General features: G+C 48.2%; 2 protein-coding genes across 2 annotated transcripts in view; both read left to right on the top strand.

The window, feature by feature from the left end:
- The window catches only part of cytl1 (cytokine like 1), a 107,263-nt gene extending 82,100 nt beyond the window's left edge, over positions 1-25,163 (top strand). The window contains exon 4 of the mRNA XM_072459817.1: positions 24,736-25,163. Coding sequence (XP_072315918.1) covers positions 24,736-24,834 — 99 coding nt within the window. The 3' untranslated portion in view covers positions 24,835-25,163. The remainder of the gene's footprint in view (positions 1-24,735) is intronic.
- On the top strand, positions 10,099-23,837 carry LOC140372711 (uncharacterized). The gene is made up of 2 exons (XM_072459815.1): positions 10,099-10,128; positions 22,447-23,837. The coding sequence occupies exons 1-2, from the start codon at positions 10,099-10,101 to the stop codon at positions 23,731-23,733; spliced, it is 1,317 nt and encodes a 438-aa protein (XP_072315916.1). The 3' UTR covers positions 23,734-23,837.
- Positions 25,164-25,840: the final 677 nt, after the last annotated feature.

Below are 25,840 nucleotides of genomic sequence, written 5' to 3'. Positions count from 1 at the left end.
CCCTCTCTGAAAGACTAAAGACCTTAAACTAACCCTCTGTGACGGGGTAAAGAACCTTAAACTAACCCTCTGTGACAGGGTAAAGACCTTAAACTAACCCTGTGTGACAGGGTAAAGACCTAACCCTACACTTGATGCCCTAAACCCTATACCCCACCTCTAACCCTCTGTGAAAGAGTAAAGACCTTAGACTAACCCACTGTGACAGGGTAAATACCTTAAACTAACCCTCTGTTACAGGGTAAAGACCTAACCCTACACTTGATGCCCTAAACCCGATACCCAACCTCTAACCCTCCGTGACAGGGTAAAGACCTTAAACTAACCCTCTGTGACAGGGTAAAGACCTTAAACTAACCCTCTGTGACAGTGTAAAGACCTTAAACAACCCTCTGTGACAGGGTAAAGACCTTAAACTAACCCTCTGCTTCAGGGCAAAAACCTTAAACTATCCCTCTGTGACAGGGTGAAGACCTGAAACTAACCCTCTGTGACAGAGTAAAGACCTTAAACTAACCCTCTGTGACAGGGTAAAGACCTAACCCTACATTTGATGCCCTAAACCCTATACCCCACCTTTAACCCTCTGTGAAAGAGTAAAGACCATGAACTAACCCTCTGTTACAGGGTAAAGACCAAACCCTACACTTGATTCCATCAACCGTATACCCCACCTACAACACACTCTGACAGAGTAAAGACCTTAAACTAATCCTCTGTGACTGGGTAAAGAACTTAAACTAACCCTCTGTTACAGGGTAAAGACCTAACCCTACACTTGATGCCCTAAACCCTATACCCCACCTCTAACCCTCTGTGAGAGAGTAAAGACCTTAAACTAACCCTCTGTGACAGGGTAAAGACCTTAAACTAACCTTCTGTGACGGAGTAAAGACCTTAAACTAACCCTCTGTGACAGGGTAAAGACCTTAAACTAACCTTCTGTGACAGGATAAGGACTTAAACTAACCCTCTGTGACAGGGTAAAGACCTTTAACTAACCCTCTGTGACAACGTAAAGACCTAACCCCACACTTGATGCCCTAAACCCTATACCCCACCCCTAACCCTCTGTGACAGAATAAAGACCTTAAACTAACCTTCTGTGACAGGGTAAAGACCTTAAACTAACCTTCTGTTACAGGGTAAAGACTTTAAACTAACCCTCTCTGACAGGGTAAAGACCTAACCCTACACTTGATGCCCTAAACCCTATGCCAACTTCTAACCCTCTGTGATAGACAAAGACCTTAAAATAACCCTCTGTGACAGGGTAAAGACCTTAAACTAACCCTCTGTGACAGGGTAAAGACCTAACCCTACACTTGATGCCCTAAACCCTATACCCCAGCTCTAACCCTCTGTGACGGAGTAAAGACCTTAAACTAACCCTCTGTGACAGGGTAAGGACCTTAAACTAACCCTCTGTGACGGAGTAAAGACCTTAAACTAACCCTCTTTGACAGGGCAAAGACCTTAAACTAACCCTCCGTGACAGGGTAAAGACCTTAAACTAACCCTCTGTGACAGAGTAAAGACCTTAAACTAACCCTCTGTGACAGGGTAAAGACCTTTAACTAACCCTCTGTGACAACGTAAAGACGTAACCCTACACTTGATGCCCTAAACCCTATACCCCACCTCTAACCCTCTGTGAAAGAGTAAAGACCTTAGACTAACCCTCTGTGACAGGGTAAATACCTTAAACTAACCCTCTGTTACAGGGTAAAGACCTAACCCCACACTTGATGCCCTAAACCCTATACCCCACCCCTAACCCTCTGTGACAGAATAAAGACCTTAAACTAACCTTCTGTGACAGGGTAAAGACCTTAAACTAACCTTCTGTTACAGGGTAAAGACTTTAAACTAACCCTCTCTGACAGGGTAAAGACCTAACCCTACACTTGATGCCCTAAACCCTATGCCAACTTCTAACCCTCTGTGATAGACAAAGACCTTAAAATAACCCTCTGTGACAGGGTAAAGACCTTAAACTAACCCTCTGTGACAGGGTAAAGACCTTAAACTGACCCTTTGTGACAGGATAAAGACCTTAAACCAACCCTCTGTGACAGGGTAAAGACCTTAAAATAACCTTCTGTGACAGGATAAAGACTTAACCCTACACTTGATGCCCTAACCCTATACCCTACCTCAAACCCTCTCTGAAAGACTAAAGACCTTAAACTAACCCTCTGTGACGGGGTAAAGAACCTTAAACTAACCCTCTGTGACAGGGTAAAGACCTTAAACTAACCCTGTGTGACAGGGTAAAGACCTAACCCTACACTTGATGCCCTAAACCCTATACCCCACCTCTAACCCTCTGTGAAAGAGTAAAGACCTTAGACTAACCCTCTGTGACAGGGTAAATACCTTAAACTAACCCTCTGTTACAGGGTAAAGACCTAACCCTACACTTGATGCCCTAAACCCGATACCCAACCTCTAACCCTCCGTGACAGGGTAAAGACCTTAAACTAACCCTCTGTGACAGGGTAAAGACCTTAAACTAACCCTCTGTGACAGGGTAAAGACCTTAAACAACCCTCTGTGACAGGGTAAAGACCTTAAACTAACCCTCTGCTTCAGGTCAAAAACCTTAAACTATCCCTCTGTGACAGGGTGAAGACCTGAAACTAACCCTCTGTGACAGAGTAAAGACCTTAAACTAACCCTCTGTGACAGGGTAAAGACCTAACCCTACACTTGATGCCCTAAACCCTATACCCCACCTTTAACCCTCTGTGAAAGAGTAAAGACCATGAACTAACCCTCTGTTACAGGGTAAAGACCTTTAACTAACCCTCTGTGACAACGTAAAGACCTAACCCCACACTTGATGCCCTAAACTCTATACCCCACCCCTAACCCTCTGTGACAGAATAAAGACCTTAAACTAACCTTCTTTGACAGGGTAAAGACCTTAAACTAACCTTCTGTTACAGGGTAAAGACTTTAAACTAACCCTCTGTGACAGGGTAAAGACCTAACCCTACACTTGATGCCCTTAACCCTATACCCCACCTCTAACCCTCTGTGACGGAGTAAAGACCCTAAACTAACCCTCTGTGACAGGGTAAAGACCTAACCCTACACTTGAGGCCCTAAACCCTACACCCCACCTCTAACCCACTGTGACAGAGTAAAGACCTTAAACTAACGCTTTGTGACAGGGTAAATACCTTAAACTAACCCTCTGTTACAGGGTAAAGACCTAACCCTACACTTGATGCTCTAAACCCCATACCCCACCTTTAACCCTCTGTGACAGAGTAAAGACCTTAAACTGACCCTTTGTGACAGGATAAAGACCTTAAACCAACCCTCTGTGACAGGGTAAAGTCCTTAAAATAACCTTCTGTGACAGGATAAAGACTTAACCCTACACTTGATGCCCTAACCCTATACCCTACCTCAAACCCTCTCTGAAAGACTAAAGACCTTAAACTAACCCTCTGTGACGGGTTGAAGAACCTTAAACTAACCCTCTGTGACAGGGTAAAGACCTTAAACTAACCCTGTGTGACAGGGTAAAGACCTAACCCTACACTTGATGCCCTAAACCCTATACCCCACCTCTAACCCTCTGTGAAAGAGTAAAGACCTTAGACTAACCCTCTGTGACAGGGTAAATACCTTAAACTAACCCTCTGTTACAGGGTAAAGACCTAACCCTACACTTGATGCCCTAAACCCGATACCCAACCTCTAACCCTCCGTGACAGGGTAAAGACCTTAAACTAACCCTCTGTGACAGGGTAAAGACCTTAAACTAACCCTCTGTGACAGGGTAAAGACCATAAACAACCCTCTGTGACAGGGTAAAGACCTTAAACTAACCCTCTGCTTCAGGGCAAAAACCTTAAACTATCCCTCTGTGACAGGGTGAAGACCTGAAACGAACCCTCTGTGACAGAGTAAAGACCTTAAACTAACCCTCTGTGACAGGGTAAAGACCTAACCCTACACTTGATGCCCTAAACCCTATACCCCACCTTTAACCCTCTGTGAAAGAGTAAAGACCATGAACTAACCCTCTGTTACAGGGTAAAGACCAAACCCTACACTTGATTCCATCAACCGTATACCCCACCTACAACACACTCTGACAGAGTAAAGACCTTAAACTAATCCTCTGTGACTGGGTAAAGAACTTAAACTAACCCTCTGTTACAGGGTAAAGACCTAACCCTAAACTTGATGCTCTAAACCCTCTACCCCACCTCTAACCCTCTGTGACAGAGCAAAGACCTTAAACTGACCCTCATTGACAGGGTATGGACCTTAAACTAACCCTCTGTGACCTGGTGAAGACCTTAAACTAACCCTCCATGACAGGATAAAGACCAAACCATACACTTGATGCCCTAAACCCTATACCCTACCTCTAACCCTCTGTGACGGAGTAAAGACCTTAAACTAACCCTCTTTGAAAGGGTAAGGACCTTAAACTAACCCTCTGTGACCGGGTAAAGACCTAACCCTGCACTTGATGCCCTAAACCCTATACCCCACCTCTAACCCTCTGTGACAGAGTAAAGACCTTAAACTAACCCTCTGTGACAGGGTAAAAACCTTAAACTAACCCTCTGTTACAGGGTAAAGACCTAACCCTACACTTGATGCCCTAAACCATATACCCCACATATAACCCTCTGTGACGGATTAAAGAGCTTAAACTAACCCTCTGTGACGGAGTAAAGACCTTAAACTAACCCTCTGTTACAGGGTAAAGACCTAACACTACACTTGATGCCCTAAACCCCATACCCCATCTCTAACCCGCTGTGACAGAGTAAAGACCTTAAACGAAACCTCTGTGACAGGGTAAAGACCTTAAAATAACCCTCTGTGACAGAGTAAAGACCTTAAACAACCCTATGTGACAGGGTAAAGACCTTAAACTAACCCTCGGCTTCAGGTCAAAGACATTAAACTAACCCTCTGTGACAGGGTAAAGACCTTAAACTAACCCTCTGTGACAGGGTAAAGACCTTAAACTAACCCTCTGTGAAAGGGTAAAGACCTTAAACAACCCTCTGTGACAGGGTAAAGACCTTAAACTAACCCTCTGCTTCAGGGCAAAGACCTTAAACTAACCCTCTATTACAGGGTAAAGACAAGACCATACACTTTTATGCCCTAAACCCCATACCCCACCTCTAACCCTCTGTGAATAGTAAAGACCTTTAACTAACCCTCTGTGAGAGGGTAAAGACCTGACCCTACACTTGATGTCCTAAACCCTATACACGACCTCTAACCCTCTCTGACAGAGTAGAGACCTTAAACTAACCCTCTGTGACAGGGTAAGGACCTTAAACTAACCCCCTGTGACAGGGTGAAGACCTAACCCTACACTTGATGCCCTAAACCCTATACCCCACCTCTAACCCTCTGTGAGAGAGTAAAGACCTTAAACTAACCCTCTGTGACAGGGTAAAGACCTTAAACTAACCTTCTGTGACAGAATAAGGACTTAAACTAACCCTCTGTGACAGGGTAAAGACCTTTAACTAACCCTCTGTGACAACGTAAAGACCTAACCCCACACTTGATGCCCTAAACCCTATACCCCACCCCTAACCCTCTGTGACAGAATAAAGACCTTAAACTAACCTTCTGTGACAGGGTAAAGACCTTAAACTAACCTTCTGTTACAGGGTAAAGACTTTAAACTAACCCTCTCTGACAGGGTAAAGACCTAACCCTACACTTGATGCCCTAAACCCTATGCCAACTTCTAACCCTCTGTGATAGACAACGACCTTAAAATAACCCTCTGTGACAGGGTAAAGACCTTAAACTAACCCTCTGTGACAGGGTAAAGACCTAACCCTACACTTGATGCCCTAAACCCTATACCCCAGCTCTAACCCTCTGTGACGGAGTAAAGACCTTAAACTAACCCTCTGTGACAGGGTAAGGACCTTAAACTAACCCTCTGTGACGGAGTAAAGACCTTAAACTAACCCTCTTTGACAGGGCAAAGACCTTAAACTAACCCTCCGTGACAGGGTAAAGACCTTAAACTAACCCTCTGTGACAGAGTAAAGACCTTAAACTAACCCTCTGTGACAGGGTAAAGACCTTTAACTAACCCTCTGTGACAACGTAAAGACCTAACCCCACACTTGATGCCCTAAACCCTATACCCCACCCCTAACCCTCTGTGAGAGAATAAAGACCTTAAACTAACCTTCTGTGACAGGGTAAATACCTTAAACTAACCTTCTGTTACAGGGTAAAGACTTTAAACTAACCCTCTGTGACAGGGTAAAGACCTTAAACTGACCCTTTGTGACAGGATAAAGACCTTAAACCAACCCTCTGTGACAGGGTAAAGACCTTAAAATAACCTTCTGTGACAGGATAAAGACTTAACCCTACACTTGATGCCCTAACCCTATACCCTACCTCAAACCCTCTCTGAAAGACTAAAGACCTTAAACTAACCCTCTGTGACGGGGTAAAGAACCTTAAACTAACCCTCTGTGACAGGGTAAAGACCTTAAACTAACCCTGTGTGACAGGGTAAAGACCTAACCCTACACTTGATGCCCTAAACCCTATACCCCACCTCTAACCCTCTGTGAAAGAGTAAAGACCTTAGACTAACCCTCTGTGACAGGGTAAATACCTTAAACTAACCCTCTGTTACAGGGTAAAGACCTAACCCTACACTTGATGCCCTAAACCCGATACCCAACCTCTAACCCTCCGTGACAGGGTAAAGACCTTAAACTAACCCTCTGTGACAGGGTAAAGACCTTAAACTAACCCTCTGTGACAGGGTAAAGACCTTAAACAACCCTCTGTGACAGGGTAAAGACCTTAAACTAACCCTCTGCTTCAGGTCAAAAACCTTAAACTATCCCTCTGTGACAGGGTGAAGACCTGAAACTAACCCTCTGTGACAGAGTAAAGACCTTAAACTAACCCTCTGTGACAGGGTAAAGACCTAACCCTACACTTGATGCCCTAAACCCTATACCCCACCTTTAACCCTCTGTGAAAGAGTAAAGACCATGAACTAACCCTCTGTTACAGGGTAAAGACCAAACCCTACACTTGATTCCATCAACCGTATACCCCACCTACAACACACTCTGACAGAGTAAAGACCTTAAACTAATCCTCTGTGACTGGGTAAAGAACTTAAACTAACCCTCTGTTACAGGGTAAAGACCTAACCCTAAACTTGATGCTCTAAACCCTATACCCCACCTCTAACCCTCTGTGACAGAGCAAAGACCTTAAACTGACCCTCATTGACAGGGTATGGACCTTAAACTAACCCTCTGTGACCTGGTGAAGACCTTAAACTAACCCTCCATGACAGGATAAAGACCAAACCATACACTTGATGCCCTAAACCCTATACCCTACCTCTAACCCTCTGTGACGGAGTAAAGACCTTAAACTAACCCTCTTTGAAAGGGTAAGGACCTTAAACTAACCCTCTGTGACCGGGTAAAGACCTAACCCTGCACTTGATGCCCTAAACCCTATACCCCACCTCTAACCCTCTGTGACAGAGTAAAGACCTTAAACTAACCCTCTGTGACAGGGTAAAGACCTTAAACTAACCCTCTGTTACAGGGTAAAGACCTAACCCTACACTTGATGCCCTAAACCCTATACCCCACATATAACCCTCTGTGACGGATTAAAGAGCTTAAACTAACCCTCTGTGACGGAGTAAAGACCTTAAACTAACCCTCTGTTACAGGGTAAAGACCTAACACTACACTTGATGCCCTAAACCCCATACCCCACCTCTAACCCGCTGTGACAGAGTAAAGACCTTAAACGAAACCTCTGTGACAGGGTAAAGACCTTAAACTAACCCTCTGTGACAGAGTAAAGACCTTAAACAACCCTATGTGACAGGGTAAAGACCTTAAACTAACCCTCGGCTTCAGGTCAAAGACCTTAAACTAACCCTCTGCTTCAGGGCAAAGACCTTAAACTAACCCTCTATTACAGGGTAAAGACAAAACCATACACTTTTATGCCCTAAACCCCATACCCCACCTCTAACCCTCTGTGAATAGTAAAGACCTTTAACTAACCCTCTGTGAGAGGGTAAAGACCTAACCCTACACTTGATGTCCTAAACCCTATACACGACCTCTAACCCTCTCTGACAGAGTAGAGACCTTAAACTAACCCTCTGTGACAGGGTAAGGACCTTAAACTAACCCCCTGTGACAGGGTGAAGACCTAACCCTACACTTGATGCCCTAAACCCTATACCCCACCTCTAACCCTCTGTGAGAGAGTAAAGACCTTAAACTAACCCTCTGTGACAGGGTAAAGACCTTAAACTAACCTTCTGTGACGGAGTAAAGACCTTAAACTAACCCTCTGTGACAGGGTAAAGACCTTAAACTAACCTTCTGTGACAGGATAAGGACTTAAACTAACCCTCTGTGACAGGGTAAAGACCTTTAACTAACCCTCTGTGACAACGTAAAGACCTAACCCCACACTTGATGCCCTAAACCCTATACCCCACCCCTAACCCTCTGTGACAGAATAAAGACCTTAAACTAAACTTCTGTGACAGGGTAAAGACCTTAAACTAACCTTCTGTTACAGGGTAAAGACTTTAAACTAACCCTCTCTGACAGGGTAAAGACCTAACCCTACACTTGATGCCCTAAACCCTATGCCAACTTCTAACCCTCTGTGATAGACAAAGACCTTAAAATAACCCTCTGTGACAGGGTAAAGACCTTAAACTAACCCTCTGTGACAGGGTAAGGACCTTAAACTAACCCTCTGTGACGGAGTAAAGACCTTAAACTAACCCTCTTTGACAGGGCAAAGACCTTAAACTAACCCTCCGTGACAGGGTAAAGACCTTAAACTAACCCTCTGTGACAGAGTAAAGACCTTAAACTAACCCTCTGTGACAGGGTAAAGACCTTTAACTAACCCTCTGTGACAACGTAAAGACCTAACCCCACACTTGATGCCCTAAACCCTATACCCCACCCCTAACCCTCTGTGAGAGAATAAAGACCTTAAACTAACCTTCTGTGACAGGGTAAAGACCTTAAACTAACCTTCTGTTACAGGGTAAAGACTTTAAACTAACCCTCTGTGACAGGGTAAAGACCTTAAACTGACCCTTTGTGACAGGATAAAGACCTTAAACCAACCCTCTGTGACAGGGTAAAGACCTTAAAATAACCTTCTGTGACAGGATAAAGACTTAACCCTACACTTGATGCCCTAACCCTATACCCTACCTCAAACCCTCTCTGAAAGACTAAAGACCTTAAACTAACCCTCTGTGACGGGGTAAAGAACCTTAAACTAACCCTCTGTGACAGGGTAAAGACCTTAAACTAACCCTGTGTGACAGGGTAAAGACCTAACCCTACACTTGATGCCCTAAACCCTATACCCCACCTCTAACCCTCTGTGAAAGAGTAAAGACCTAAGACTAACCCTCTGTGACAGGGTAAATACCTTAAACTAACCCTCTGTTACAGGGTAAAGACCTAACCCTACACTTGATGCCCTAAACCCGATACCCAACCTCTAACCCTCCGTGACAGGGTAAAGACCTTAAACTAACCCTCTGTGACAGGGTAAAGACCTTAAACTAACCCTCTGTGACAGGGTAAAGACCTTAAACAACCCTCTGCTTCAGGGCAAAAACCTTAAACTATCCCTCTGTGACAGGGTGAAGACCTGAAACTAACCCTCTGTGACAGAGTAAAGACCTTAAACTAACCCTCTGTGACAGGGTAAAGACCTAACCCTACACTTGATGCCCTAAACCCTATACCCCACCTTTAACCCTCTGTGAAAGAGTAAAGACCATGAACTAACCCTCTGTTACAGGGTAAAGACCAAACCCTACACTTGATTCCATCAACCGTATACCCCACCTACAACACACTCTGACAGAGTAAAGACCTTAAACTAATCCTCTGTGACTGGGTAAAGAACTTAAACTAACCCTCTGTTACAGGGTAAAGACCTAACCCTAAACTTGATGCTCTAAACCCTATACCCCACCTCTAACCCTCTGTGACAGAGCAAAGACCTTAAACTGACCCTCATTGACAGGGTATGGACCTTAAACTAACCCTCTGTGACCTGGTGAAGACTTTAAACTAACCCTCTATGACAGGATAAAGACCAAACCATACACTTGATGCCCTAAACCCTATACCCTACCTCTAACCCTCTGTGACGGAGTAAAGACCTTAAACTAACCCTCTTTGAAAGGGTAAGGACCTTAAACTAACCCTCTGTGACCGGGTAAAGACCTAACCCTGCACTTGATGCCCTAAACCCTATACCCCACCTCTAACCCTCTGTGACAGAGTAAAGACCTTAAACTAACCCTCTGTGACAGGGTAAAGACCTTAAACTAACCCTCTGTTACAGGGTAAAGACCTAACCCTACACTTGATGCCCTAAACCCTATACCCCACATATAACCCTCTGTGACGGATTAAAGAGCTTAAACTAACCCTCTGTGACCGAGTAAAGACCTTAAACTAACCCTCTGTTACAGGGTAAAGACCTAACACTACACTTGATGCCCTAAACCCCATACCCCACCTCTAACCCGCTGTGACAGAGTAAAGACCTTAAACGAAACCTCTGTGACAGGGTAAAGACCTTAAACTAACCCTCTGTGACAGAGTAAAGACCTTAAACAACCCTATGTGACAGGGTAAAGACCTTAAACTAACCCTCGGCTTCAGGTCAAAGACCTTAAACTAACCCTCTGTGACAGGGTAAAGACCTTAAACTAACCCTCTGTGACAGGGTAAAGACCTTAAACTAACCCTCTGTGAAAGGGTAAAGACCTTAAACAACCCTCTGTGACAGGGTAAAGACCTTAAACTAACCCTCTGCTTCAGGGCAAAGACCTTAAACTAACCCTCTATTACAGGGTATAGACAAAACCATACACTTTATGCCCTAAACCCCATACCCCACCTCTAACCCTCTGTGAATAGTAAAGACCTTTAACTAACCCTCTGTGAGAGGGTAAAGACCTAACCCTACACTTGATGTCCTAAACCCTATACACGACCTCTAACCCTCTCTGACAGAGTAGAGACCTTAAACTAACCCTCTGTGACAGGGTAAGGACCTTAAACTAACCCCCTGTGACAGGGTGAAGACCTAACCCTACACTTGATGCCCTAAACCCTATACCCCACCTCTAACCCTCTGTGAGAGAGTAAAGACCTTAAACTAACCCTCTGTGACAGGGTAAAGACCTTAAAATAACCTTCTGTGACGGAGTAAAGACCTTAAACTAACCCTCTGTGACAGGGTAAAGACCTTAAACTAACCTTCTGTGACAGGGTAAGAACTTAAACTAACCCTCTGTGACAGGGTAAAGACCTTTAACTAACCCTCTGTGACAACGTAAAGACCTAACCCCACACTTGATGCCCTAAACCCTATACCCCACCCCTAACCCTCTGTGACAGAATAAAGACCTTAAACTAACCTTCTGTGACAGGGTAAAGACCTTAAACTAACCTTCTGTTACAGGGTAAAGACTTTAAACTAACCCTCTCTGACAGGGTAAAGACCTAACCCTACACTTGATGCCCTAAACCCTATGCCCACTTCTAACCCTCTGTGATAGACAAAGACCTTAAAATAACCCTCTGTGACAGGGTAAAGATCTTAAACTAACCCTCTGTGACAGGGTAAAGACCTAACCCTACACTTGATGCCCTAAACCCTATACCCCAGCTCTAACCCTCTGTGACGGAGTAAAGACCTTAAACTAACCCTCTGTGACAGGGTAAGGACCTTAAACTAACCCTCTGTGACGGAGTAAAGACCTTAAACTAACCCTCTTTGACAGGGCAAAGACCTTAAACTAACCCTCCGTGACAGGGTAAAGACCTTAAACTAACCCTCTGTGACAGAGTAAAGACCTTAAACTAACCCTCTGTGACAGGGTAAAGACCTTTAACTAACCCTCTGTGACAACGTAAAGACCTAACCCCACACTTGATGCCCTAAACCCTATACCCCACCCCTAACCCTCTGTGACAGAATAAAGACCTTAAACTAACCTTCTGTGACAGGGTAAAGACCTTAAACTAACCTTCTGTTACAGGGTAAAGACTTTAAACTAACCCTCTGTGACAGGGTAAAGACCTAACCCTACACTTGATGCCCTTAACCCTATACCCCACCTCTAATCCTCTGTGACGGAGTAAAGACCCTAAACTAACCCTCTGTGACAGGGTAAAGACCTAACCCTACACTTGAGGCCCTAAACCCTATACCCCACCTCTAACCCACTGTGACAGAGTAAAGACCTTAAACTAACGCTTTGTGACAGGGTAAATACCTTAAACTAACCCTCTGTTACAGGGTAAAGACCTAACCCTACACTTGATGCTCTAAACCCCATACCCCACCTTTAACCCTCTGTGACAGAGTAAAGACCTTAAACTGACCCTTTGTGACAGGATAAAGACCTTAAACCAACCCTCTGTGACAGGGTAAAGACCTTAAAATAACCTTCTGTGACAGGATAAAGACTTAACCCTACACTTGATGCCCTAACCCTATACCCTACCTCAAACCCTCTCTGAAAGACTAAAGACCTTAAACTAACCCTCTGTGACGGGGTAAAGAACCTTAAACTAACCCTCTGTGACAGGGTAAAGACCTTAAACTAACCCTGTGTGACAGGGTAAAGACCTAACCCTACACTTGATGCCCTAAACCCTATACCCCACCCCTAACCCTCTGTGACGGAATAAAGACCTTAAACTAACCTTCTGTGACAGGGTAAAGACCTTAAACTAACCTTCTGTTACAGGGTAAAGACTTTAAACTAACCCTCTGTGACAGGGTAAAGACCTAACCCTACACTTGATGCCCTAAACCCTATACTCCACCTCTAACCCTCTGTGACGGAGTAAGGACCTTAAACTAACCCTCTGTTACAGGGTAAAGACCTAACCCTACACTTGATGCCCTAAACCCTATACCCCACCTCTAACCCACTGTGACGGAGTAAAGACCTTAAACTAACCCTCTGTTACAGGGTAAAGACCTAACACTACACTTGATGCCCTAAACCCCATACCCCATCTCTAACCCGCTGTGACAGAGTAAAGACCTTAAACGAAACCTCTGTGACAGGGTAAAGACCTTAAACTAACCCTCTGTGACAGAGTAAAGACCTTAAACAACCCTATGTGACAGGGTAAAGACCTTAAACTAACCCTCGGCTTCAGGTCAAAGACATTAAACTAACCCTCTGTGACAGGGTAAAGACCTTAAACTAACCCTCTGTGACAGGGTAAAGACCTTAAACTAACCCTCTGTGAAAGGGTAAAGACCTTAAACAACCCTCTGTGACAGGGTAAAGACCTTAAACTAACCCTCTGCTTCAGGGCAAAGACCTTAAACTAACCCTCTATTACAGGGTAAAGACAAGACCATACACTTTTATGCCCTAAACCCCATACCCCACCTCTAACCCTCTGTGAATAGTAAAGACCTTTAACTAACCCTCTGTGAGAGGGTAAAGACCTGACCCTACACTTGATGTCCTAAACCCTATACACGACCTCTAACCCTCTCTGACAGAGTAGAGACCTTAAACTAACCCTCTGTGACAGGGTAAGGACCTTAAACTAACCCCCTGTGACAGGGTGAAGACCTAACCCTACACTTGATGCCCTAAACCCTATACCCCACCTCTAACCCTCTGTGAGAGAGTAAAGACCTTAAACTAACCCTCTGTGACAGGGTAAAGACCTTAAACTAACCTTCTGTGACAGAATAAGGACTTAAACTAACCCTCTGTGACAGGGTAAAGACCTTTAACTAACCCTCTGTGACAACGTAAAGACCTAACCCCACACTTGATGCCCTAAACCCTATACCCCACCCCTAACCCTCTGTGACAGAATAAAGACCTTAAACTAACCTTCTGTGACAGGGTAAAGACCTTAAACTAACCTTCTGTTACAGGGTAAAGACTTTAAACTAACCCTCTCTGACAGGGTAAAGACCTAACCCTACACTTGATGCCCTAAACCCTATGCCAACTTCTAACCCTCTGTGATAGACAACGACCTTAAAATAACCCTCTGTGACAGGGTAAAGACCTTAAACTAACCCTCTGTGACAGGGTAAAGACCTAACCCTACACTTGATGCCCTAAACCCTATACCCCAGCTCTAACCCTCTGTGACGGAGTAAAGACCTTAAACTAACCCTCTGTGACAGGGTAAGGACCTTAAACTAACCCTCTGTGACGGAGTAAAGACCTTAAACTAACCCTCTTTGACAGGGCAAAGACCTTAAACTAACCCTCCGTGACAGGGTAAAGACCTTAAACTAACCCTCTGTGACAGAGTAAAGACCTTAAACTAACCCTCTGTGACAGGGTAAAGACCTTTAACTAACCCTCTGTGACAACGTAAAGACCTAACCCCACACTTGATGCCCTAAACCCTATACCCCACCCCTAACCCTCTGTGAGAGAATAAAGACCTTAAACTAACCTTCTGTGACAGGGTAAAGACCTTAAACTAACCTTCTGTTACAGGGTAAAGACTTTAAACTAACCCTCTGTGACAGGGTAAAGACCTTAAACTGACCCTTTGTGACAGGATAAAGACCTTAAACCAACCCTCTGTGACAGGGTAAAGACCTTAAAATAACCTTCTGTGACAGGATAAAGACTTAACCCTACACTTGATGCCCTAACCCTATACCCTACCTCAAACCCTCTCTGAAAGACTAAAGACCTTAAACTAACCCTCTGTGACGGGGTAAAGAACCTTAAACTAACCCTCTGTGACAGGGTAAAGACCTTAAACTAACCCTGTGTGACAGGGTAAAGACCTAACCCTACACTTGATGCCCTAAACCCTATACCCCACCTCTAACCCTCTGTGAAAGAGTAAAGACCTTAGACTAACCCTCTGTGACAGGGTAAATACCTTAAACTAACCCTCTGTTACAGGGTAAAGACCTAACCCTACACTTGATGCCCTAAACCCGATACCCAACCTCTAACCCTCCGTGACAGGGTAAAGACCTTAAACTAACCCTCTGTGACAGGGTAAAGACCTTAAACTAACCCTCTGTGACAGGGTAAAGACCTTAAACAACCCTCTGTGACAGGGTAAAGACCTTAAACTAACCCTCTGCTTCAGGTCAAAAACCTTAAACTATCCCTCTGTGACAGGGTGAAGACCTGAAACTAACCCTCTGTGACAGAGTAAAGACCTTAAACTAACCCTCTGTGACAGGGTAAAGACCTAACCCTACACTTGATGCCCTAAACCCTATACCCCACCTTTAACCCTCTGTGAAAGAGTAAAGACCATGAACTAACCCTCTGTTACAGGGTAAAGACCAAACCCTACACTTGATTCCATCAACCGTATACCCCACCTACAACACACTCTGACAGAGTAAAGACCTTAAACTAATCCTCTGTGACTGGGTAAAGAACTTAAACTAACCCTCTGTTACAGGGTAAAGACCTAACCCTAAACTTGATGCTCTAAACCCTATACCCCACCTCTAACCCTCTGTGACAGAGCAAAGACCTTAAACTGACCCTCATTGACAGGGTATGGACCTTAAACTAACCCTCTGTGACCTGGTGAAGACCTTAAACTAACCCTCCATGACAGGATAAAGACCAAACCATACACTTGATGCCCTAAACCCTATACCCTACCTCTAACCCTCTGTGACGGAGTAAAGACCTTAAACTAACCCTCTTTGAAAGGGTAAGGACCTTAAACTAACCCTCTGTGACCGGGTAAAGACCTAACCCTGCACTTGATGCCCTAAACCCTATACCCCACCTCTAACCCTCTGTGACAGAGTAAAGACCTTAAACTAACCCTCTGTGACAGGGTAAAGACCTTAAACTAACCCTCTGTTACAGGGTAAAGACCTAACCCTACACTTGATGCCCTAAACCCTATACCCCACATATAACCCTCTGTGACGGATTAAAGAGCTTAAACTAACCCTCTGTGACGGAGTAAAGACCTTAAACTAACCCTCTGTTACAGGGTAAAGACCTAACACTACACTTGATGCCCTAAACCCCATACCCCACCTCTAACCCGCTGTGACAGAGTAAAGACCTTAAACGAAACCTCTGTGACAGGGTAAAGACCTTAAACTAACCCTCTGTGACAGAGTAAAGACCTTAAACAACCCTATGTGACAGGGTAAAGACCTTAAACTAACCCTCGGCTTCAGGTCAAAGACCTTAAACTAACCCTCTGCTTCAGGGCAAAGACCTTAAACTAACCCTCTATTACAGGGTAAAGACAAAACCATACACTTTTATGCCCTAAACCCCATACCCCACCTCTAACCCTCTGTGAATAGTAAAGACCTTTAACTAACCCTCTGTGAGAGGGTAAAGACCTAACCCTACACTTGATGTCCTAAACCCTATACACGACCTCTAACCCTCTCTGACAGAGTAGAGACCTTAAACTAACCCTCTGTGACAGGGTAAGGACCTTAAACTAACCCCCTGTGACAGGGTGAAGACCTAACCCTACACTTGATGCCCTAAACCCTATACCCCACCTCTAACCCTCTGTGAGAGAGTAAAGACCTTAAACTAACCCTCTGTGACAGGGTAAAGACCTTAAACTAACCTTCTGTGACGGAGTAAAGACCTTAAACTAACCCTCTGTGACAGGGTAAAGACCTTAAACTAACCTTCTGTGACAGGATAAGGACTTAAACTAACCCTCTGTGACAGGGTAAAGACCTTTAACTAACCCTCTGTGACAACGTAAAGACCTAACCCCACACTTGATGCCCTAAACCCTATACCCCACCCCTAACCCTCTGTGACAGAATAAAGACCTTAAACTAAACTTCTGTGACAGGGTAAAGACCTTAAACTAACCTTCTGTTACAGGGTAAAGACTTTAAACTAACCCTCTCTGACAGGGTAAAGACCTAACCCTACACTTGATGCCCTAAACCCTATGCCAACTTCTAACCCTCTGTGATAGACAAAGACCTTAAAATAACCCTCTGTGACAGGGTAAAGACCTTAAACTAACCCTCTGTGACAGGGTAAGGACCTTAAACTAACCCTCTGTGACGGAGTAAAGACCTTAAACTAACCCTCTGTTACAGGGTAAAGACCTAACACTACACTTGATGCCCTAAACCCCATACCCCACCTCTAACCCGCTGTGACAGAGTAAAGACCTTAAACGAAACCTCTGTGACAGGGTAAAGACCTTAAACTAACCCTCTGTGACAGAGTAAAGACCTTAAACAACCCTATGTGACAGGGTAAAGACCTTAAACTAACCCTCGGCTTCAGGTCAAAGACCTTAAACTAACCCTCTGTGACAGGGTAAAGACCTTAAACTAACCCTCTGTGACAGGGTAAAGACCTTAAACTAACCCTCTGTGAAAGGGTAAAGACCTTAAACAACCCTCTGTGACAGGGTAAAGACCTTAAACTAACCCTCTGCTTCAGGGCAAAGACCTTAAACTAACCCTCTATTACAGGGTATAGACAAAACCATACACTTTATGCCCTAAACCCCATACCCCACCTCTAACCCTCTGTGAATAGTAAAGACCTTTAACTAACCCTCTGTGAGAGGGTAAAGACCTAACCCTACACTTGATGTCCTAAACCCTATACACGACCTCTAACCCTCTCTGACAGAGTAGAGACCTTAAACTAACCCTCTGTGACAGGGTAAGGACCTTAAACTAACCCCCTGTGACAGGGTGAAGACCTAACCCTACACTTGATGCCCTAAACCCTATACCCCACCTCTAACCCTCTGTGAGAGAGTAAAGACCTTAAACTAACCCTCTGTGACAGGGTAAAGACCTTAAAATAACCTTCTGTGACGGAGTAAAGACCTTAAACTAACCCTCTGTGACAGGGTAAAGACCTTAAACTAACCTTCTGTGACAGGGTAAGAACTTAAACTAACCCTCTGTGACAGGGTAAAGACCTTTAACTAACCCTCTGTGACAACGTAAAGACCTAACCCCACACTTGATGCCCTAAACCCTATACCCCACCCCTAACCCTCTGTGACAGAATAAAGACCTTAAACTAACCTTCTGTGACAGGGTAAAGACCTTAAACTAACCTTCTGTTACAGGGTAAAGACTTTAAACTAACCCTCTCTGACAGGGTAAAGACCTAACCCTACACTTGATGCCCTAAACCCTATGCCCACTTCTAACCCTCTGTGATAGACAAAGACCTTAAAATAACCCTCTGTGACAGGGTAAAGATCTTAAACTAACCCTCTGTGACAGGGTAAAGACCTAACCCTACACTTGATGCCCTAAACCCTATACCCCAGCTCTAACCCTCTGTGACGGAGTAAAGACCTTAAACTAACCCTCTGTGACAGGGTAAGGACCTTAAACTAACCCTCTGTGACGGAGTAAAGACCTTAAACTAACCCTCTTTGACAGGGCAAAGACCTTAAACTAACCCTCCGTGACAGGGTAAAGACCTTAAACTAACCCTCTGTGACAGAGTAAAGACCTTAAACTAACCCTCTGTGACAGGGTAAAGACCTTTAACTAACCCTCTGTGACAACGTAAAGACCTAACCCCACACTTGATGCCCTAAACCCTATACCCCACCCCTAACCCTCTGTGACAGAATAAAGACCTTAAACTAACCTTCTGTGACAGGGTAAAGACCTTAAACTAACCTTCTGTTACAGGGTAAAGACTTTAAACTAACCCTCTGTGACAGGGTAAAGACCTAACCCTACACTTGATGCCCTTAACCCTATACCCCACCTCTAATCCTCTGTGACGGAGTAAAGACCCTAAACTAACCCTCTGTGACAGGGTAAAGACCTAACCCTACACTTGAGGCCCTAAACCCTATACCCCACCTCTAACCCACTGTGACAGAGTAAAGACCTTAAACTAACGCTTTGTGACAGGGTAAATACCTTAAACTAACCCTCTGTTACAGGGTAAAGACCTAACCCTACACTTGATGCTCTAAACCCCATACCCCACCTTTAACCCTCTGTGACAGAGTAAAGACCTTAAACTGACCCTTTGTGACAGGATAAAGACCTTAAACCAACCCTCTGTGACAGGGTAAAGACCTTAAAATAACCTTCTGTGACAGGATAAAGACTTAACCCTACACTTGATGCCCTAACCCTATACCCTACCTCAAACCCTCTCTGAAAGACTAAAGACCTTAAACTAACCCTCTGTGACGGGGTAAAGAACCTTAAACTAACCCTCTGTGACAGGGTAAAGACCTTAAACTAACCCTGTGTGACAGGGTAAAGACCTAACCCTACACTTGATGCCCTAAACCCTATACCCCACCCCTAACCCTCTGTGACGGAATAAAGACCTTAAACTAACCTTCTGTGACAGGGTAAAGACCTTAAACTAACCTTCTGTTACAGGGTAAAGACTTTAAACTAACCCTCTGTGACAGGGTAAAGACCTAACCCTACACTTGATGCCCTAAACCCTATACTCCACCTCTAACCCTCTGTGACGGAGTAAGGACCTTAAACTAACCCTCTGTTACAGGGTAAAGACCTAACCCTACACTTGATTTCCTAAACCCTATACCCCACCTCTAACCCACTGTGACGGAGTAAAGACCTTAAACTAACCCTCTGTGAAAGGGTAAAGACCTTAAACTAACCCTCTATTACAGGGTAAAGACAAAACCCTACACTTGATGCCCTCAACCCTATACCCCACCTCTAATCCACTGTGACGGAGTAAAGACCTTAAACTAACCCTCTGCAACAGGGCAAAGACCTTAAACTAACCCTCTGTGACAGGGTCAAGACCTTAAAAAAAAACATCTGCTACAGGGTAAAGACCTTAAACTAACCCTCTTCTACAGGGTAAAGACCTTAAACTAACCCCCTCCACCATCACCCCCTTCACCCCCTCCACCCTCACCAGCACCCGCCTCCTCACCCACACCATCATCACCCACACCCGCCTCCTCACCCAAAGCCGCCTCCTCACCCACACCCGCCTCCTCACCCACACCCGCCTCCTCACCCACACCCTACTCACCCACACCCTCCTCACCCACACCCTCCTCACTCAAACCCGCTTCCTCACCCACACCCGCCTCCTCACCCTCACCCGCCTCCTCACCCACACCCTACTCACCCACACCCTCCTCACCCACACCCTCCTCACTCACACCCTCCTCCTCACCCACACCCGCCTCCTCACTCACACCCGCCTCCTCACCCACACCCGCCTCCTCACCCACACCCGCCTCCTCACCCACACCCTCCTCACCCACACCCTCCTCACTCACACCCGCCTCCTCACCCACACCCGCCTCCTCACCCACAGCCTCCTCACCCACACCCGTCTCCTCACCCACACCCGCCTCCTCACCCACACCCTCCTCACCCACACCCTCCTCACTCACACCCGCCTCCTCACCCACACCCGCCTCCTCACCCACACCCGCCTCCTCACCCACACCCTCCTCACCCACACCCTCCTCACTCACACCCGCCTCCTCACCCACACCCGCCTCCTCACCCACAGCCTCCTCACCCACACCCGCCTCCTCACCCACACCCGCCTCCTCACCCACACCCTCCTCACCCACACCCTCCTCACTCACACCCGCCTCCTCACCCACACCCGCCTCCTCACCCACAGCCTCCTCACCCACACCCGCCTCCTCACCCACACCCTCCTCACCCACACCCTCCTCACTCACACCCGCCTCCTCACCCACACCCGCCTCCTCACCCACACCCTCCTCACCCACACCCTCCTCACCCACACCCTCCTCACCCACACCCGCCTCCTCACCCACACCTGCCTCCTCACCCACACCCGCCTCCTCACCCACACCTTCCTCACACACACCCTCCTCACTCACACCCGCCTCCTCACCCACACCCGCCTCTTCACCCACACCCTCCTCACTCACACCCGCCTCCTCACCCACACCCGCCTCCTCACCCACACCCTCCTCACCCACACCCTCCTCACTCACACCCGCCTCCTCACCCACACCTGCCTCCTCACCCACACCTGCCTCCTCACCCACACCCGCCTCCTCACCCACACCCTCCTCACCCACACCCTCCTCACTCACACCCGCCTCCTCACCCACACCCGCCTCCTCACTCACACCCGCCTCCTCACCCACACCCGCCTCCTCACCCACACCCGCCTCCTCACCCACACCCTCCTCACTCACACCCGCCTCCTCACTCACACCCGCCTCCTCACTCACACCCGCCTCCTCACCCACACCCGCCTCCTCACCCACACCCTCCTCACCCACACCATCCTCACTCACACCCGCCTCCTCACCCACACCCGCCTCCTCACCCACACCCTCCTCACCCACACCCTCCTCACTCACACCCGCCTCCTCTCCCACACCCGCCTCCTCACCCACTCCCTCCTCACCCACCCCCTCCTCACCCACACCCGCCTCCTTACCCACACCCTCCTCACCCACACCCTCCTCACTCACACCCGCCTCCTCACTCACACCCGCCTCCTCACTCACACCCGCCTCCTCACCCACACCCGCCTCCTCACCCACACCCTCCTCACCCACACCATCCTCACTCACACCCGCCTCCTCACCCACACCCGCCTCCTCACCCACACCCTCCTCACCCACACCCTCCTCACTCACACCCGCCTCCTCTCCCACACCCGCCTCCTCACCCACACCCTCCTCACCCACACCCTCCTCACCCACACCCGCCTCCTCACCCACACCTGCCTCCTCACCCACACCCGCCTCCTCACCCACACCCTCCTCACCCACACCCTCCTCACTCACACCCGCTTCCTCACCCACACCCGCCTCCTCACCCACTCCCTCCTCACCCACCCCCTCCTCACCCACACCCGCCTCCTCACCCACACCCTCCTCACCCACACCCTCCTCACCCACACCCGCCTCCTCACCCACACCTGCCTCCTCACCCACACCCGCCTCCTCACCCACACCCTCCTCACCCACACCCTCCTCACTCACACCCGCCTCCTCACCCACACCCGCCTCCTCACCCACACCCTCCTCACCCACACCCTCCTCACTCACACCCGCTTCCTCACCCACACCCGCCTCCTCATCCACTCCCTCCTCACCCACCCCCTCCTCACCCACACCCGCCTCCTCACCCACACCCTCCTCACCCACACCCGCCTCCTCACCCACACCCTCCTCACCCACACCCTCCTCACTCACACCCGCTTCCTCACCCACACCCGCCTCCTCATCCACTCCCTCCTCACCCACCCCCTCCTCACCCACACCCGCCTCCTCACCCACACCCTCCTCACCCACACCCTCCTCACCCACACCCTCATCAAGCAGCGCATCAACTTCATAATACTCCTCCTCACCTTCAAAGCTCTTCACCACCTAGCCCCCCCCACCTGTCCGACCCCCTCATCCCCCACTGCCCCCCTCCGCTCCTCCTCCGCTCCTCGCCCTCCGCTCCACCTCCTCCACTCCTCCCCCGCTCCTCCTCCTCCCCTCCTCCTCCGCTCCCCCTCCTCCACTCCTCTTCCGCTCCTTCTCCTCCACTCCTCCTCCGCTTCTCCTCCTCGGCTCCCCCTCCTCCACTCCTCCTCCGCTCCTCCTCCTCGGCTCCTCCTCCTCCACTCCTCCTCGGCTCCTCCTCCTCCGTTCCTCCTCCTCCACTCCTCCTCGGCTCCTCCTCCTCCACTCCTCCTCCGCTCCTCCTCCTCCACTCCTCCTCCGCTCCTCCTCCTCAGCTCCTCCTCCTCCACTCCTCCTCGGCTCCTCCTCCTCCGCTCCTCCTCCTCCGCTCCTCCTCGGCTCCTCCTCGGCTCCTCCTCCTCCACTCCTCCTCGGCTCCTCCTCCTCCACTCCTCCTCCGCTCCTCCTCCTCCGCTCCCCCTTCTCCACTCCTCCTCGGCTCCTCCTCCTCCGCTCCTCCTCCTCCCCTCCTCCTCCGCTCCCCCTCCTCCACTCCTCCTCCGCTCCCCCTCCTCCGCTCCTCCTCCTCCACTCCTCCTCCGCTCCTCCTCCTCCACTCCTCCTCCGCTCCTCCTCCTCAGCTCCTCCTCCACCCCTCCTCCTCCGCTCTTCCTCCTCCGCTCCCCCTCCTCCACTCCTCCTCCTCCGCTCCTCCTCCTCCGCTCCTCCTCCTCCTCACCTCCTCCTCCGCTCCTCCTCCTCCGCTCCTCCTCCTCCACTGCTCCTCGGCTCCTCCTCCTCGGCTCCTCCCCTCCTCTTCCGCTCCCCCTCCTCCCCTCCTCCTCCGCTCCTCCTCCTCCGCTCCTCTTCTTCCACTCCTCCTCCGCTCCCCCTCCTCCCCTCCTCCTCCGCTCCTCCTCCTCCGCTCCTCTTCCTCCACTCCTCCTCCACTCCTCCTCCTCCACTCCTCCTCCGCTCCTCCTCCTCCACTCCTCCTTCGCTCCTCCTCCTCCACTCCCCCTCCTCCACTCCTCCTCGGCTCCTCCTCCTCCGCTCATCCTCCTCCCCTCCTCCTCCGCTCCCCTCCTCCACTCCTCCTCCCTCTCCGCTCTTCCTCCTCCACTCCTCCTCCACTCCTCCTCCGCTCCTCCTCCTCCACTCCTCCTCCGCTCCTCCTCCACTCTCACCTTGGCTGCACCAACATCCCGACTCAAATTTTTTGGTGACAGAGCGTCCCCCCGTCCCACTCTCCCTCACTCACAACATTTAAATCCCGCCTGAAAACACACTTATTCACCCAAACCTATGACCTATGACCTCCTCTACCCCACTGTCTACACTTTTCCCCCCTGTTAGGTATCATCTCAAAATGGGTTGAAGCTGAAAAAAATTAAAAAATTTCGTCTTGGGGGGGCGGGGCCTGGGGGGGGCGCGGCCTGGGGGGGATTGAACCTACATTTCATCTTTTTGTTGCTTTGAATCTTCAATACATCGTTGTGTCAGTAATTGTTTGAAATGTTAAAAAACTCTCTCAGCAACGAGCATTAGGCCGACATTAGGCGGCGGGCGCGGAGCACGAGAAGTGCGTACGAGGGAGCACCCGCCCCGCTCTCCGCGCTGGCCACGGCGCGCCGTGGACCATGTGGATTGAGTAAACAAACATGAGTGACAGGTGATATTATTTGGATAATTCATAACTTCTAAATATAAACTTACCAAAGGATGTTCAGATGTTCACTAGAGGTGAAGCAGGTCCATCAAGATACTATCGTTTTATCAACGCGTAACATGTGATGTGAAGCCAGACATGAGGGGGGAGGGGCCAGAACATGAGGGGGAGGGGCCAGAACATGAGGGGGAGGGGCCAGAACATGAGGGGGGAGGGGCCAGAGAGAGACGAAAAAAATGACGTCTTTTCAGCTTCAATCCATTTTGAGATGATCCCTAACATCCCCATCACTTTCTTTCTACTTCTTCTGTCTTGTTTATTTTATCTGTACATTATTGTGTACATTATTGTGTACATTATTGTGTACATTATTGTGTATTGTACGTGCTGTCCCCCCTGTCTGTAAATACCCCCCCTTTTTGTATATGTCAAAGCGTCTTTGGGTCATTGAAAAGCGCTATAGAAATAAAAGGTATTATTATTATGTCTGACCTGTGGGCCCCTGGATCTGATTGGGCCCCTTGATCTGATTGGGCCCCTTGATCTGATTGGGCCCCTGGGTCAGGTTGGGCCCTGTATGACCTGTGCCTCTGGCTGTTTCAGGACCTGGTGTTTTTCACCGACGACTGTGAAGGAATCGACACTGGACACAGCAAACCCTCCACCGGAGCTGACCGCCTGCAGCTGCTGCAGGAGGACTGACCAGAACCCAACCAGGACTGTACTTTATGTATTCATGTACTTTTTGTATTCATGTACTTTTTGTATTCATGTACTTTATGTACTCATATACTTTATGTATTCATGTACTTTATGTATTCATGTACTTTATGTATTCATTTACTTTATGTACTCATGTACTTTATGTATTCATGTACTTTATGTACTCATGTACTTTATGTACTCATATACTTTATGTATTCATGTACTTTATGTATTCATGTACTTTATGTATTCATTTACTTTATGTACTCATGTACTTTATGTATTCATGTACTTTATGTACTCATGTACTAAATGTATTATTTATAGATTTACAGGACTTTGTGAGTTTGAGACATGTGGTGTTCCCCGTCTAAGGCCCAAAGTCACTGGGACAGGCTCCAGTCACCGTGACCCCGAAAGGGAACAAGGGGTAGAAAATGGATGGATGGTGTGAACATGTCAGTTCCAGGCTCCACCACAAGGGGTCCCTCAGGGTCAGGGTTCCCTCAGAGTGGGTCAGGGTCAGGGGTCAGGGGTCCCTCAGAGTGGGTCAGGGGTCAGGGGTCCCTCAGAGTGGGTCAGGGGTCAGGGTCAGGGGTCCCTCAGAGTGGGTCAGGGGTCAGGGTCAGGGGTCCCTCAGAGTGGGTCAGGGGTCAGGGTCAGGGGTCCCTCAGAGTGGGTCAGGGGTCAGGGTCAGGGGTCCCTCAGAGTGGTTTGCATCAGATGCACAGCTTCAGTGTGGAGAGTGAGAGCGCCTCCTGGTGGAGCAAATACATGTCTCACAGTTACACACTTCCATTCAGAACAAATCTGACATCTTTATCTTTGTGTTCAAACTCTGTTCAAAGGCCACGCCCCCTGTTCAAAGGCCACGCCCCGTGCTCAAAGGCCACGCCCCATGCTCAAAGGCCACGCCCCGTGTTCAAAGGCCACGCCCCCTGTTCAAAGGCCACGCCCCGTGCTCAAAGGCCACGCTCCGTGTTCAAAGGCCACGCCCCGTGTT

The sequence above is a fragment of the Eucyclogobius newberryi genome, unplaced genomic scaffold (assembly GCF_026437365.1).
Source record: "Eucyclogobius newberryi isolate DKJ021-1_F unplaced genomic scaffold, fEucNew1.0.hap1 SCAF_28, whole genome shotgun sequence".
In the NCBI taxonomy this organism is placed as follows: domain Eukaryota; kingdom Metazoa; phylum Chordata; class Actinopteri; order Gobiiformes; family Gobiidae; genus Eucyclogobius; species Eucyclogobius newberryi.
This window is presented reverse-complemented; position numbering and strand designations above follow the sequence as displayed.

What these genes read in the sequence shown, in the direction of transcription:
- LOC140372711 (XM_072459815.1), top strand. Translation starts at nt 10,099, where the DNA reads ATGGACCTTAAACTAACCCTCTGTGACCTG. An exon ending in AACTAACCCTCTGTGACCTG is followed by an intron (nt 10,129 to 22,446) that starts GTGAAGACTTTA and finishes TTCACCACCTAG; the next exon opens with CCCCCCCCACCTGTCCGACC.